The sequence below is a fragment of the Gopherus flavomarginatus genome, chromosome 6 (genome assembly GCF_025201925.1).
Source record: "Gopherus flavomarginatus isolate rGopFla2 chromosome 6, rGopFla2.mat.asm, whole genome shotgun sequence".
Taxonomy (NCBI): domain Eukaryota; kingdom Metazoa; phylum Chordata; order Testudines; family Testudinidae; genus Gopherus; species Gopherus flavomarginatus.
This window is the reverse complement of record NC_066622.1, coordinates 86,364,127-86,380,713: the sequence shown is the minus strand read 5'-3', so window position 1 is coordinate 86,380,713 and position 16,587 is coordinate 86,364,127. Positions and strand designations below refer to the sequence as shown.

The 16,587-nt window shown below is 44.6% G+C and overlaps 1 protein-coding gene across 7 annotated transcripts in view; it reads left to right on the top strand.

Annotated features, from left to right (window-relative positions):
* Positions 1-16,587, top strand: part of LDB3 (LIM domain binding 3) — a 211,061-nt gene that overhangs the window by 158,135 nt on the left and 36,339 nt on the right. For 4 of the 7 annotated variants that reach the window (XM_050958590.1, XM_050958589.1, XM_050958591.1 and 1 more), the window contains one exon: positions 1,699-1,869. The exons of the other annotated variants lie outside the window; for them this stretch is intronic. In XM_050958590.1, coding sequence (XP_050814547.1) covers positions 1,699-1,869 — 171 coding nt within the window. The remainder of the gene's footprint in view (positions 1-1,698; positions 1,870-16,587) is intronic. 7 annotated transcript variants of the gene reach the window in all.

Sequence of the window (16,587 nt, the reverse complement as noted above, 5' to 3'; positions counted from 1 at the left end):
ATACGTTGTGTTTTCTTTTATCTGTAAACATGGTATTGCATTCATAGCTCTGAAGCCAAGGCATTGTACAGATACAGTGTTATATGTTTTAAATAATACATAATATATTTGGATAGTGGCTGAGGCAGATGAATCCACAGCATGTTAAAATATGACATCAAGAACAATGAGGATTAGATCTGAGTTTTTCATATGTGTATGAAGGTTGGAAAATTTATGTGGAAGAATTTGAAAGCTTAAATTGTAAATGTGGTGGATATTTTCACTAGTTTATTCATTCTGTAGCTAGTGGTAGATACAATATATATAGAGAGAGATGGGGATTTTTTTTGTAAATATAAAATTGTTTCCTTCCCCTGTTTCTTTCTTTTGAATTTTGTTTGTTTCCTTTTCAAATGGGATCGTTCCAAATGACTCAGGTGTGTTTATTTCATTTTCTGACAGCTGGCTAGTAAATTCACTGTTTGCCTTCTGTTTTTCACATGTGTCATTAAAACATTTCAGCACAAGACATGGTGAGTTCCTCCTGAATGTAGCATGTGCTATTCATGCTGGGTAGGGGCTATGGTCTAATCGATAGGCAATGGCCTGGAACTCAGGAGCTTTAGGTTCAATTCCCCAGATGAGCCACAAACTTCTTGTGTAAATCAGTTAATCTCCACTTCCCATCTGTAAAATAGAATAACACTTCCTCACCTCACAGAGTTGTTGTGAGGATAAAATCTATTAACAATTGCGAGGTGTTCAGATATCATGGTACTGAGGGACACAGAAGTACCTAAATATAGTGTTACAATCAATATTTTGTACACAAGAAGACTAGATGTAGTTTTGGTTTCAATAAGCCTATTTTATAATCCGATAAGGGCAGATACGTTGCTCTGGTCTGCTCCTGCTCCACTTGTGTGACAAAGGGAGCAGAAACTAACTTCATCTCCCTGGCAGGCTTTGGACTGGTATAGCAAACTTACATGCTGCTCCATCCCTTCTTTCAGCCCTAATGTTGGGGGTGGTGAGGAGCATGTCAGGGCCGTGGCTTGCTACTCAAACTTTTGGTGGATGAAGAAAGTGCTGAGCAGAGAATGACTGAGCCATAATTAGCTCCCTAGAAATGCACCACCCCACACATTGCACTGAGGAGATTACACTCCAATAGTTTCTGCTCAGTAACATCCAGAACAGCAGTAACTTGTAGCAATTCTGTTTATTCAGGCCTATGACAATATCGTACAACTGGTTTCCTTTCATCAATATAATTTTTTTAATGCTTCCACCTAATGTAATCTCTGATCCAGAAGTTAACATTATGCATAAGTGAGTGAAATTTACCCTAGCACTGACGGTTCTTGGCAGGCCTCTACACAACCACCTAAGTCTCACATGCTGGGAGTTTTTTTCCCATTAACTTCAGTGGGACCAGGATTGAGCAGTAAGGCCTTATGTGCGGTGGGATGAATTTCACCCAAATGAGAACATTACTGAACTCAGCATTAAACCTAATTTTAGTCCTAACTCAGCTACAGAAAAAGCTTAACAAATGTGCTTTTGACCTTCCATATCTGTGCTCCGCCCCCAATTATCCAGCTTGCCACTCTGTTTGCAACTTTTGGAGTTAAACACAGTGGGTTTTGTGCCTTTACACAGTAAACGTACACCTTTTAAGATGCTTCTTGTTTTATTTAATTTAACTCTAATTAGTACCCCTGTTGAGCATGCGCCAGTGTCTACCAGCTCTGCCTCTGCTCGTGTGCCAGTTGCTTCCGCCAATCAGCCTGCTAGTGCTACTCAAAACACATCCAGTCAGATGACACCGCCATCAGCCACTCCCATCTCTGTAGTACAAGATTCCTTCTCTTCCTCTTTCCAAAGGTAATGCTTTTTTGCATTGTCTTTTTGCAAATGTCTCCCTGTTTGGTGTTTAGAAGTGCTGTGAATTTGTGTGTGTGTGTACATGGGAGTGGGGAGCAGAACTTTATTCAAGTTTGCAAAATACTGGGAAAATGTGTTGCCTCGTTTTATGTATTCTGAACTTGTTTATTGTTGGAGTGTGGAATTTTTGTTTCCAAGGAAATTGCAAGATGCAAACTAATTTCAGACAAGATTAATCAAATATCTCTGTAAGTGAGGAATATAACTTACATTTTCAAAAAAAGAAAATCTGACGTTAAAAATAAAACTATTTTGTCACCGGTAGTAAGGACACCAAAGTTTCATAATAATTAAAATAGCAAGTGAAAATCCTTTACATTGCATTACAGCAGTGTTAAAATTATCAAGAAATAAACAGGTTAATAAATTGGGCAAGCTAATATAAAGATCCATCTGGATTTTAATATACCTTAGCAAAGATAACGTTCTTTAGAAGTTCAAAGAAGAAAATGCAAAATGCAGTTTAACGCTTTGAGTGATAACACACTGTGTATAGTAGGATCTTTGATATCTACTGGAGTGTGACAGACCTCAGTATTATGGGATGTGCCAAGTATGGGATGTCAGTAGATCCATTCATTTGAGGGTTGACTTCTCTATAAAGGCACTAAGTTGATTTATTTCTATTTAACTGTGTTTTTTTTCTAATAAGATTTAACTTTACAATTAATACAGGATTTAAAAAGGAACAAAGGTAGTAATTCAGAGTCTATTCTCACTTCACTGAGCATTCATAATTGCTATATAATACAGAGAATTATACATGTATATCTAGGGTGAACAGACTCCTCAGACCGTGGGGAAAATGGGTGATGTTTACAATCTTGCTATTTGCATCATAATAATTGTCAAAAGAATAAGAGTGACTTCATGTTGTACCTTTTTTCTTTTCTCTTTTAGAGTTTTTACTCCTAAAAGCTTTGAAAATCATTTACCTTGCACATTTTAGCCCACTTTAAGTGGCAAGGAACAAAAAGTCTCCCCTTCAATAATATGAACTACTCTCAAATAATAGAGGCTCAAAATGTGACCTACAGTATCTTAAAATTGCATAATTTGTAGGAAATGTTCTTTCTGTTCTAAAGACTTTGGGTTTTTTTTTTAACCTGCTATTCTTTCACCAAGACACTTTAAAAATATTTATGAATATTGACTTTTTTTAGCTGCTAATATCTCAGATTTCTTTCAAAATACTTTTTGTTTGACTCTGTATTTTTGTTCTGATGCCATAGAGTCAGACATCCAGCCAGCAAAAGGAGACTAAGCAAAGTACTACACCCTATTTTCATAATTATATTGATAACATCATTGCTTGAGAAGCATTTCACATACAATAATTGTTTAAATAATTTTAGCCCTCAGTATATCTTTACTTAAACTGCTGCACAAAGAAAATGGAGTGTCTAATACATTCTTGAAAAGCAAATCCCTACTCCATATAGGTAAGAATATAAACAACCTTTTGGGATTGACCACAACAAAAATGACCATAAGACCCTTGTGCTCTTTACTCTGGCATTAGCTGAATATTTAAATGCTTGTCGTGACTTCTGATTCAAATATATTGGTCTTTACAGGGTAAAAATGTATGCCGTTCAAACAAGATACTTGTCTGAACCACCACCTTTCTTAGCTATCCAGAGAGTCCTGTTTTAATATTTTTTCTGTAACGTGTGCATTTTGTCTTCTGTAGGAATGTGCTTGGTTGTGCTATACTGTAGGTCTGTAGAGTGGTCGTCTTATACCTGAACTCATACATGGCTCAGTTCTGAGATGTCACTATTGTTCTCCTTGTAACATTCTTTTGTACATGCTTTCATGCTTTTACTGTGTCCTCTGCAGAGTGCTTGCAGGCCCTAGCTGTCTGTCACAGCCTAAACCTTTCCCTGGGTTCAAGAACATGTCACAAGCAGCTTCCACTGTTTAATCTGCTATCTCTGCTCAGTCTAGTATATTTGCAAACATTTCTCCTTTTTCTTTTCAGTTAGATTGTTTTCACTCTTCATTATTCACTCCAGTTTGAGGTCCCTAACTTCTTAAAAGATTGGCTTGGGAGAGAACATTGAGAAGTGTAAAATTTACTCAATGGAGCAGCCTGTTTGTTTTGATCTTGTCTAAATTAAAACCAAGCTAAGAAAAAATCTTGATCTTTCAAGTATTAGGTTTAAAGGACGTGACTAAAAAATGTTCTCAGAGCTCAGACAGCTAGTTGTAGGTCAGATTCAAATTTGTTTGTGTGGTGTTTGTCTAATTAAGAGAGGTGGCAACCCCAGACTGTGCTTTACTTGGTGAAAAATTTGGATCATAATGTGACTAACTGACTCATTTTTAAAGGTTCATCAGACCTGCTTTTATTGTATTTTAAACAACGATTAACTAATGACAGATCACTAGTGGGAGAAGGGTTAGAAATTGTTATCACTAGAAACACAGAATGCAACCATAATGCTTTCTGCCAGGCTTTCCTAGTTGCTATGGAGCATTTATGTTTAATCAAGCTGAACAGTAGAGAAGGCAATGGATTTAAGATTTATTATTTGAGCACAATTAGATAATGCTGATGATGAGAGAGACAGAGTCAGTTAGTAATGCAGTTGAGGTAATAATTATCCAAGTGTGTTTTATCTCAGCATAAAACAGACAGAAATTACCGCAAGGCGCTGTTTGAAGTGAAAAGAGCTCACAGGTTTGAAGGCCAAATCTAGAGAAATGTTATATATAAAAATCTGGGGAACATTATAGAAAATATAAGTGACCACGCAAGCATATCTCAAACCTTTCAATATGTTGTCATTTCTCTAGCACAGGGATGGGCAAACTTTTTGGCCCGAGGACCACATCTGGGTATGGAAATTGTATGGTGGGCCATGAATGAAATTGGGGGTTGGGGTGTAGGAGAGGGTGAGGGCTCCAGCTGGGGGTGCAGGCTCTGGGGTGGGGCTGGGGATAAGGGTTGGTGGTGCAGGAGAGTGCTCGAGGCTGGGACCAAGGGGCTTGGAGGGCAGGAGGGGAATCAGGACTGGGGCATGCGGTTGGGGCACAGGAGGGGGTCAGGGGTGCAGATCTGGGCGGCACTTACCTCAAGCAGCTCCCGGAAGCAGCGGCATGTGCCCTCTCCAGCTCCTACGTGGAAGCGCAGCCAGACAGCTCTGTGCGCTGCCCTCTCTGCAGGCGCCATCCCTGCAGCTCCCATTGGTGGGAGCCCATTGGCGGGGGTGGCACTTGAGGCAGGGGCAGCATGCAGAGCCCCCTGGCTGCCCCTATGCATAGGAGCTGGAGAGGGACATGCCGCTGCTTCTGGGAGCCATGGCACATGCAAAGCGGGGAAAGCCCGCGACCCTGCTTCCTGCCAGATCAAAACATCTGAAGGGCCGAATGTGGCCTCTGGGCTGTAGTTTGCCTTGCTCTAGCAACAATGCAGAATTGAAAGAGCTATGGGATGGAAAATAGTTATTGGTTCTGGAATGTAAATATGCACACTAAGCACTCCATCTGATTCTATAATTCCCATATTCAGCAAGCTAAACTAAACTAGGCGAAATTAATTCTTGGTGTAATTCCACTGACTTCAGTGAAGATACACCAGAGATAAATGTATCTCATTGAGCACTACAATTGACTTCTAATTTTCCTTATTAACGTCTGAAAACAGTGTAAATCCTATGTCAAATCTGCAACCATGGCCATTCCACATAAATAAATGAAAGCAATCAGAGCTGTAAGAACTCAAGGATCATGTGGAGAAGTGAAGAACTGATTGATGTGTTAATGTGGTCCATACATTTTCACTTTACATAAAGTTAATGAGGCACTGGATTAATTTAATATGTATATATATATATATAGTGAAATAAAGCAAAATAATTGCTAGGGGAATTCACTGAGAAGCCAGATGTTGCCAGGAGTGGAAAATCTTGCCATAATACCTTCAATATCTTGGAAGGGGGCCTCTTATTGACATTGCATCACTTCACTAAACAGTTTTACAAGTATTCAGATAAGTGTCGATTTTTAGCTTTCTATGTGTATGGCCAAGATTTTTAAAAGTGACCGGTGATTTTGGATGCCTCCATTACTTTTGGGTGTCCAACTTGAGACATCTTAAAGAGGTCTTATTTTCAAAGGGTGGATGCTCAATATTTTCCAAAAGAATTCTTTTACTGCATTTGAATCCGACTCTGTGCTTGGTTACACTTGTAAATGGTGCTGGGTCTATCTTGTCCGATTGAATGCTTCCCTCCCACCCAAATCTCTCTGATTTTAACTAGAATTTATTTATTTCAGAATTGGGTTTGAGATTATTGAGATTGATAAAAAAATTTAATTACCAAAGAAGCGCTCTTACTTGCTCAGGGGGAAAAAAATACTACATATAGTTAGGCGTGATGATTGGCACTCAAAAGTTATTCCTTTAGAGGATGTGGTCCTAGCTGACATGTAAACTCATGGGAAATATTTCTCTCTGTTTGTAATTAAACCTTATCCATAGATAAGAACAAAATTTGTAAACAAATGTAAGTCCTGGTTCTTACTCTCGCAAGCCAGGGAATTTGCATCAAAATTTTGTTAGTCTGCATTCCAAGCCTTCCAGATTGCTACTATTGGGATCTCTTTTAAAATGGCAGCAAAAGGGATTTGCATGGGTGATTGCCCTTAGCTCTAATGGGAGTTACAGATGTAAAATCACTTGAACATGGATAAATGAAGAGACTCCTAAATGTGCAAATTCATTCAGCTTCCCATAATAAGGCAAAGAAAGAAGAAACAGATTAGAATAGTGATTGTATGGAATAATGCTCAGAAACTGCTCAGAAGCTGTTTGCAGCAAGTAGCAAATAGCAACTTAGCCCCGGTCTACACTAGGGAGCTGGATCAATATAAGTTACTCAACTTTAGCTATGTAAATAATGTAGCTCTCCCATCAACTCTGCCTGCACCTCTCGTCGCGCTGGAGTACAGGAGTCGACGGGAGAGTGCTCGGAGGTTGATTTATCACATCTAGACTAGACGCGATAAATCGATCCCCACTGGATTGATCGCTGCCTGCTGATCTGGCAGGTAGTGTAGACATACCCGTAGAAGCAATTGCTCATGGTTGGTCCACAGCAGAGGTAATTGGAGTGGAAACTGCACATTGGCTCCAAAGAATAATTCCAAATATTTGTGGTCTTAGCGCCTGACCCTGCCAACATTTAGCAGTGTAGTAACTTTCTAAAATTTCATAATGCAAATTTCAGGTTATTCCGAGGAGCATTTATTTTATTAACCAAACTGATTATTAAGATAATTTGTTCATAAACCGAAGCTGTCTCCTTTATATTCAGTTTCTCCCTGCTATCTGATTTGTTCAGCGATGCCACAGTCCAGTGCTTCTGATATTGACATTTAACTGCCAGAGGAGTCATTATGGTGTCACAACTGCTGGGCTGTAAGGCATCAGCCAGCAGCGAGAGAGAGGTAGGATATAAAACTTCTGTTTGTGTATACAGTCACTGACAAATCCATCAGACGGAGAGGGAAAGAAAGCCAGAAAAAAATGTGATGGCTTAAGAAAGACTTTCTCACAACAATTTTTTATAGCAGGTTAGTGATTTCTAAAAACTGCCCACTCAGACTGACACCACAGTCCTGTCTCAGGCACAGTATCTACTAAGTAGGAATAAGACGGGAAGGGTGGATTGATCCAGGTAGGAGTTACAGGAGAATCCAGTTCCCAAGGTTCTCTGTTAATTGTTTGTTCCACCTGAGGGCTTCATTCATTGAAAAGCAATCCAAGTCTAGTCTGTTGTCCATAAAATCCCAGAGCTGGACTTTGCAATCAGACTTAGTTGGATGAACCAGTTGCTCTTCATGAATAAAACTAAGGAAGCATCACCTGAATCTAAAATCCTGAGACACAAAAGCTATCTGGTGTGTGTTTTCTTGACAGTGGTCCAAATTCTTTTCTCATTTACACCTGTGTAACTGCATTAGGCTTGGCCTGGTGTAATTGAGGGAAAAATGGTGACTGTGTGTACTAGTCAGTAGGAAGTAACTAGTAAGGTACTTACTTCCTGTTACGTCCATGGTATATTAACTGCAATGGTATAATTGAGGCCAACTGCAGGTTCTCCTTGGAGTGATTGTTCATGTGTATTCCACAATAGGTGTGCGTGCTCACCACATGCACAGTGCTGGAAGTTTTTCCCCTAGCAGTACCCATAGAGGGGCGCGCCCCACTGCATTGTCTGGAGTGGTGCCTGCCTGGCACGGTATAAGGGGAGCTGCTTGCTTCCCCACACCCTCAGTTCCTTCTTGCCGCCAGTGAAGGTGCATTGGAACTGCTCAGCTCCAGTTTTGCTGCAGCTTGTCCCCAGAACTGTTTGTTTGTTCATTAGTACCTGTAGTCAGTTAGCTATTTCAGTTAGTTTAATTAGTTAGTGAGCGCAGGCCAGGGCATGCCTCACCCCCCAGGATTTAAGTCATTCGGCTCTTGTAGGTGTTCTGTGCCAAGGAGTGACCCACATGTGGACTGTCTGCGCTGCTTGGGAGAAAGCCATATCAGCAAAAGGTGCAAGATCTGCAAGTTGTTCAGGCCCTGGACTGAAAAAGAACGGGACATTAGGCTCCAGGCCATCCTGATGGAGTCAGCGCTGGTCCCGATTCTGGCACACCGCTCCGAACCAGTACCCGGCACTGTGGCGTCAGTACGTGAAGACCCTCCAGTACCATTGACCAGTTGGCACCGCTCCCCTTCCATGGGGCATGCCAAGAGGACTGGAAAGACTCCCTCTTTGCAACGGCACTGAGGGAAGTCTGGGACAGAGGCTAGGCCCATTCAGGTAGCCCTTGATCCCCACCAGGCCCTAGGCCTCTGACTCATGTTGAGCAGAGTAACCCAGCCTCTTCGGAGCAGGCCTCTCTGGATGTCTGGATGCCATCTGCGCCTGAAGCTCTCCAGGCAGCCAGGAATGTCACATCCATGCCAGTGCCCGAAGCTCCACTAATGTCAGCTAATGCAAACCGCCACTAGGATTGCCGCACTTGCCGCCAGCCCAGTACCGGTCTCGGTCGAGGGAACGTTCCCAACGCTGTGCACCACCCAGTAACCATTCAGGTCTCAGTCCATGTGGATCACCTTCGATGCCAGCCAGACTGTCTGAATGGGTGCTGTCCGACCGGGACTCCTCGCACCGCCTGTCTTCGCAGAGCGAATATTGACAGGACCCATGGCGGATGTCACCAACTGTCCTCATCTCGAAGGAGGTACCGCAGTCAGTCACGGCACAACCGTTGACACCGTTCCCGTTCGGACTCCTGCTCCAAGTCTCTGCCAAGGCACCATAGCCTAGGGCGTCGATCGCTGGCATCTCGCCATCGCGGGTCCACCCATCGAGGCCGTTCGCCGAGCAGCTACTACCGTCGGTGCCATTTGTCTGCCTTGAGATCGCAGTCCCTTGGCTGATGAAAATCCCGGCACTGCTGCTACTCCCGGTCCAGAGGCAGCAGCGGGTCGTACACCAGCCCAGCCTCTGCTCACAGCTGCCTGTCTACGGGCCAGGCTAGTCAGCCTGAACAGCCAGCCCTGCCGGTGGCTCAGCAAGTGCAGTGGCACCGAGCGTCGTGGCCACCCCAGTGGTACCAGTGGGCAATGTGGCCTTTGGTGCAGCCCCCAGTGGGATTCACTTGGTGGCCACAGTGTCGGAAGCACCGTCAGCCTCCATCTCTAGACCCCCAAGAAAGGAGTCGGAGGGACTTGTCCTCAGCACCGGTCTCCTCACGCTGTCCGGAGGAATTGATTGCGGCCTCGCCCCCCTCTGTCCCGCAGGAGGACTACCGAGCCCACCAAGACCTCTTAAAAAGGGTGGCAGTGAGCCTCCTCCTCCAGGCAGAGGAGATGGAGGAGCCCTCAGACTCCCTGTTCAATGTGCTGTCCCCTTCGGCACAGGGCAGGGTGGCCTTGCTGCTCCATGAAGCATGTCCTGTGGCAGACACCAGCCTCGTTGGCTCCCATCTCTAAGAAGGCGGTACACAAGTATTTTGTACCCCCTAAGGGGCACGAGTATTTGTATACCCACCCGGCTCCCAATTCCTTGGTGGTCGAGTCGGTCAACCACAGGGAACAGCTGGGGCAGCCAGCCCGAACCCCAAAGAACAAAACTCTCTGAGGCTGGATACTTTTGAGAGAAAAGTTTATTCGTCCTCAAGCTTCCAGTTAAGAGTAGCAAACCATCAGGCTCTCTTGGGTTGCTACGAGTTTAAACTCTGGGGATCCCTCCCCAAGTTTGAGGACTCCCTCTGGGAGCACGATAAAAAGAGGTTTAAGGAGCTTGTGGAGGAAGGGGCAGTGGCCGCAAAGGCATCCCTGCAGGCTGCTTCAGATGCAGCAGACATGGCTGCACGGTCCATGGCTTCGGTAGTGTCCATGAGACGGGTGTCATGGCTCCTGCTCTCTTGGCTATCCAGCGAAGCGCAGTTGTCAATGCAGGATCTCGCTTTCGATGGGAAGACTCTGTTTGCCGAGGAAACAGACACAAGGCTGCACAGCATTGAAGACTCCCGCACGACCCTCCAGACCTTAGGCCTCTATGTTCCTGCTCCGGCAAAACCTAAGTTCAAGCCGCAGCAGGCTCCCCCCCAGGCTGCCCTCCTGAAGTATGAGGCCACCCATAAGAAGCAGTGGAACTACAGAGAACGCCTGCAAAGACAGTCTCGGCCTGCCCCCCAGCCTCGGTCCTTTAAGGGCAAGCAGGCAGGTAAAATGCGTTTTTGATGGGATGTTCAGGGGTACCCCACCAGTTCTCAGCAGGGATCCACCCCCAGTAAAGCTCTCTTTTTCCATTCGGTTGTGTGCTTTCCTCCCAGAATGGTTGCACCTCACCTTGGACCGATGGGTCCTCAACACCATCTCCCAAGGTTACACCCTTCAGTTTAGCTCCTCCCCGCCCACCCCCCTATCCCTCTTTGGGGACCCATTGCATAAGGCTCTGCTTGAGCAGGAGGTCGTGCGGCTCCTGGAACTAGGAGCGATAGAGGCAGTGCCCAAGGAGTTCCTGGACAAGGGGTATTACTCCTGGTATTTCCTTATTCCGAAGGCCAAAGTGGGGCTCAGGCCCATCATGGACCTGTGAGGCCTGAACCAGTACATGGTGAAACTCAAGTTCTGCATGGTTTCCCTGGCCTCCATCATCCCCTCCCTGGATCATGGGGACTGGTACTCTGCCCTCGATCTACAGGAGGCGTACTTCCACATCCACATATTCAAAGGGCACAGGTGCTTCCTCCATTTCGTGGTGGGACAGAATCACTACCAATTCATGGTCCTCCCATTTGGTCTGGCTCCTGCCCCCGGGGTCTTTACAAAGTGCACGTCAGTAGTAGCGGCCTACCTCAGGTGCTGCGGGGGTCCAGATATTCTCCTATCTGGATGACTGGCTGGTCAATGGCACCTCCCGATCGCAGGTGAGGGATCATGTGGCACTCCTCCTGTCCACACGCACTGCCCTGGGCCTGTTGGTAAACAACACGTAGTCCACATTAGTCCTAGTCCAACGCATAGAGTTTTTGAGGCGCTCCTGGATGCAACATCGGCCAGGACCTCTCTCCCCCCAGACATCTTCGAGACCCTGAGATGGCTCATCAATTTGATCGCAGGGTTCCTGGTGACGACAGCCAGGGCTTGCCTGCAGCTGCTAAGTCATATGTCAGCATGCACATATGTGGTCCACCATGCCAGACTCAGGATTACGGCCCTCCAGCTCTGGCTAGCCTTGAAGTTCTCCCAGGCCATGGACAGAATGGACAAGGTCCTCACCCTGCCAAACTCGGTGATCAGCTCCCTGTGCTGGTGGTCCACCCCAAGCAACATGCTCGAAGGGGTCCCTTGAAGGGACAGGGCCCCGTCGTTGGAACTGATGTCTGATGCATCGAACCTGGGTTGAGGGGCCCATATGGGGAATTTTCAGACCCAAGTCCTGTGGTCTCTGCAAGACCTGACCCTTTATATAAATGTCAAGGAACTCAGGGTGATGCGACTGGCAGGTATGGCCTTCCACTCACACTTGAAGGGCAAAGTAGTCAGGGTCCTCACTGACAACATGGCCTCAATGTTCTATATCAACAGGCAAAGCAGAGCCCGATCCTCTGCCCTCTGCCACGAAACCCTCAGTCTGTGGGATTTCTGTATAGCCCACAACATCCACCTAAAAGCTTTTCACCTGCTGGGTGCCCAGAACGTGAGGGTGGATCACTTGAGCAAAGACTTTTCCTCTCAGCACGAGTGGCCTGTACACCCAGAAGTGGCCCACCAGCTCTTCTGAAGGTGGGGAACTCCCCAGGTGGATCTATTTGCGATCCGGTAGAACCGACAACGCCCCCAGTTCAGCTCCGGAGGAGCTTAGGGAAGGGCGCTATCTCCAATGTCTCCTATCCTGGTCAGGCCAGCTTCTCTATGCCTTTCCCCCATTCCTTATTATCAGCAGAGTCCTGGAGAAAATGAAGATGGACAAAGTCAGAGTCTTCCTCATTGCCCCCGAGTGGCCCAGGCAGCGCTGGTATGGGACCCTCTCGGGCCTAGCAGTGGCTCCACCGTGGCCATTGCCACTCCACCCAGGCCTGCTCTCTCAGGACCAGGGCCGCCTCCTCCACCCCATCCTGGCCGCTCTTCACTTCATGGCATAGCTGCTCAGTGGCTAGGTGATGAGGAAAGAACATGCTCAGAACAGGTTCAGCGCATCCTCCTCGAAAATAGACAGCCCTCCTCTCGCCGCTCCTACATGGTGAAGTGGTCTCAGTTTTCTAGGTGGGCGGCAGACCAAGGTGTGTCCCCAATGTCTATAGTGCTCCAGCTTATCCTTGATTAACTCCTCCACCTGAGGGCCCAGGACCTGGCGCCCTCGTCAGTCAGGGTGCACCTGGCGGCCTTATCAGCCTTCCATCCCCTGAAGCAAGGACACACTGGTTCTCCCATGCTATTACCAGCCGATTCCTTAAGGGTTTGGACTGGCTTTACCTATAATCTAAGCCCCTGGTCCCACAATGGGGCCTGAATTTGATGCTGGCTCTTTTTACGGAGCCCCCGTGTGAACTGTTAGCCCTGTGTTCCTAGTCTCACCTCTTGTGGAAGGTGGCCTTCTTGGTGGCTATCATGTTGGCCAGGTGGGTCTTGGAGCTCAGGGCCCTGACCTCGAGCCACCGTATACAGTCTTTCATAAGGACAAGGTCCAGCTCCGTCCACACCCCGCATTCCTCCTGAAGGTGGTTTCCGCCTACCACATGGGTGAGGACATATTTCTACCAGTCCTGTGCCCCAAGCCTCACATGACTAGTGAGGAGCGCTGTCTCCACATGCTCAATGTGAGGCAGGCTCTGGCTTTCTACCTCAAGCGGACCAAGCCGTTCAGAAAGTCCTCGCAACTGTTTGTTTCCTCAGCTGAGCGCACAAGAGGCCAGCAGATTTCCAGTCAGCGGCTCTCCAGCTGAATCATTTTGTGCATCTACTCTTGTTATGAACTGGCGGGTGTCCCCTCGCCACCCATTGTGAGGGTGCACTCAAATCAGGCGCAGGCCTCGTTGGCTGCCTTCATGGCCCACATCCCTATACAGGACATTTGTAGGGCTGCCATCTGGTCTTTGGTTCACACATTCACCTCGCACTATGCAATAGTCTCCCAAACCAGGGATGACACCGGGTTTGGCAGGGCGGTACTCTGTCCCGAGAACTTGTGAACTCCTACCCACCTCCAGAAGGTATAGCTTGGAATCACCTATTGTGGAATACATGTGAGCAATCACTTGAAGAAGAAAAGACAGTTACCTTTCCATAACTGGTGTTCTTTGAGATGTGTGGCTCATGTCTATTCCACATCCCGCCCTCCTTCCCCTCTGCTGGAGTTGTCTGGCAAGAAGGAACTGAGGGTGGGGGGGAGTGTGCAGGTCCCCTTATACTGCTCCAAGCAGACATCACTCCAGTGGTCGCTGGGGGCGCTCCCACACTACGGGTACTGCTAGGGGGGAAACTTCCAGCACCGGTGCATGTGGCGAGCACACACACCTATTGTGGAATAGACATGAGCAACACAACTCGAAGTACACCAGTACGAAAAGGTAACTGTCTTTTCCATACAAACTGGTGCCAGCTCTTTTCCTCCAAGAAAATAATGAGAGGGACCTCATCTAAATGGAAATGAACAACATTGTGGGAAAGGAGAAAAATAAAACCACAAATACTTTCCATGTTTCTTTTTCTGGGTTCAGTTTGTAACGTTGTCACCACTTTGTTTTTATTGCCTAACCTTCGGTAAGAAATGCATGTCTACTGGTTGACTTGGGCTAAAAGACAGATTTGTTGTGCATTTGCTGACTTCTATTTCTAGGTTTCTGATGCAAGGAAAGAGAGAAAGAAGACACCAAGCTTTAAAACTGTTAGTTCTCCAGTTTAAGAAATTGGTTAAAATCACTTCAGAGTTTGTTTTTATGATTATGAAACTGCCTGCCTTAATCAATAAGGACCTCTAACTGACTCTGAACAGGTTGGAGTGCTGATAATTGCCTGTGTCCATTCTAAATGTCTAGTCACTGGATGATAGCACTATCCTGTATATAAAATCCTAGGAGTAGTTGCACTGCAAACAATTATCTTTTTTAACTTCAATTTTTCCTATGAATGTTTTATTATTTTGCCTTTTTCCTGATTTATTTTTAAGTAACAATCAGTCCAATAAAGTTATGCTCCTAAACAGTATCATGCTCTGGAGGGAAAGCACAGGATAAATCAGAAAGCTGTAAACTCTTGGGCTCAATTAGCATTACACAATTTGCTGAGAAACTCCCAAATCAAAATGTAGTAGTTTGTTTTGAAATGTCATTGACTAACTAGCTTTTTCTTTCTTTTTACATTTTGTCACATTAATGCTAGACATTCATACAGGATACAGTGATAGGCTGCTTGTTATCCTTATGTTGCTATTTTGTTATTTCGCTTTGTAGTTTATCCACATTTGCTTGTCCTAAAGTATTTTGGAATCAACTTCACTGTCAGTATTGTCACTCTCAACAAATCAAACCAAAGCACCGGGGCCTCTCATACTGGTGCAAACCAGCAATAAGTCCATTGACGTCCATTGACGAGGTGTATGTGAGAGGAGAATCAGGCCCACTTTGTGTACATAATGTTAACTTGTGTCAGAGATCAAAATGTTAAAAGATGACATACTCTCTTTAACTTAGGTTGCTGAGTTTTGGCAGTGTACCAGCATACATTGTAATGAGAACACACTGATCTAAGACCTCCTACTATCTCAGTGTACGCGTTCAGGGACAATATTGGTCATTTTTAGATTTTGTTTCTTTGTTTTTGTTGGTTTCCAATTTTGGTATCTAAATATAACACTGTTAGTGTGTTAAATTCCTTGGTTCTAATCCTGCCATTCTTACTTAGACAAAATTCTCATTGACTTGTGTGCAGGAGGATTTTTAAAGTTTAGTGCTTAAAAAAAAGACTAATAAAAACTAAATGACAAAAGAAAAATATTCTCCTGGAAGACTTTGATGGCAGCAGTGTTAGCTCTTCTGCATTACTTCCTATCGTGTATATGTGCACTAAAGGGGTTTTAAAATAGGGGATTATTTAAATAATAGCTGTTTAAGAACTTTTGAAAAACAGAACTTTAAAATTATAGATTGTCATGTAAAATTCCTGAATTTAGGATTTTCAGGAAGAATGAAGGTGAGGTTTCACATAATGGCTCTTTAGCTGATTATGTGTATATACTTTTTAAAAGGTAGATCATCAAGAAACTGTAACTACTCCTTTGTGTAGATCTCTGAAATCAGACTAACATTTTGTGAATCCCAGCAAAGATGCTTTTCAATTTGAAACATGATAATTGAATTTTTCTGTCATGAATACCTGTATAACAATTATTCTGACAGATTGGTAACTGTTAGATGTCTTCCACTTTCCATGATACTTTCCATAATCTTTAGTTGCACAATTAACTTTTTGATTAATATATTTTGGTTCAAAATGAACTGTATCCATTTGTTCCCTGAAAATGATAGGTTACCACTCTCAAAACTACAAATCACATGCTAACTATATAATATTTTAATATAATATATATAGCAACAACTAATTAGTAATTAAAGATCTAGACACCATTGTGATCACATTAATTGCATAACCAATTCAACCTTTAAATATAAACTGATTCATGTGTTTTATTTGATCCTTTTTCCATTTCCCTTCTATCCACATCCCTTTTCATTTAGACTTAGAAAGCAATCTTAATCCTTGTTCCTCCAAATAGATATGCAGTTACTCGTGTGCAGCCCCACTGAATTCTACATAGGCAAAATTGTCTGCCAGCACGTGTAGCTGTTTGAAGGTTGGGAACTTAATCATTAAATGAGAGCAAGCGAGTTTGCCTTGAGCACATATAAACTCTCTTACCACTTAACTACCTCTTTCTGTTTCTCAGTAGCATCGTGGACCATGATACCCTCCTCACGCTATTTAAAAACAATTGAACATGGAAAAGAATAATTATTTAAATTAGCATATTCAGAATTGCAGCTTGCCACAATCAATTATCTGAGCCCAAGCCAGGGGATCCAAAGAGGGCTACACTAAGAAGTTGGATATGTTAGTGCCCTGAAATCTTAATTTGCACTCAAAAT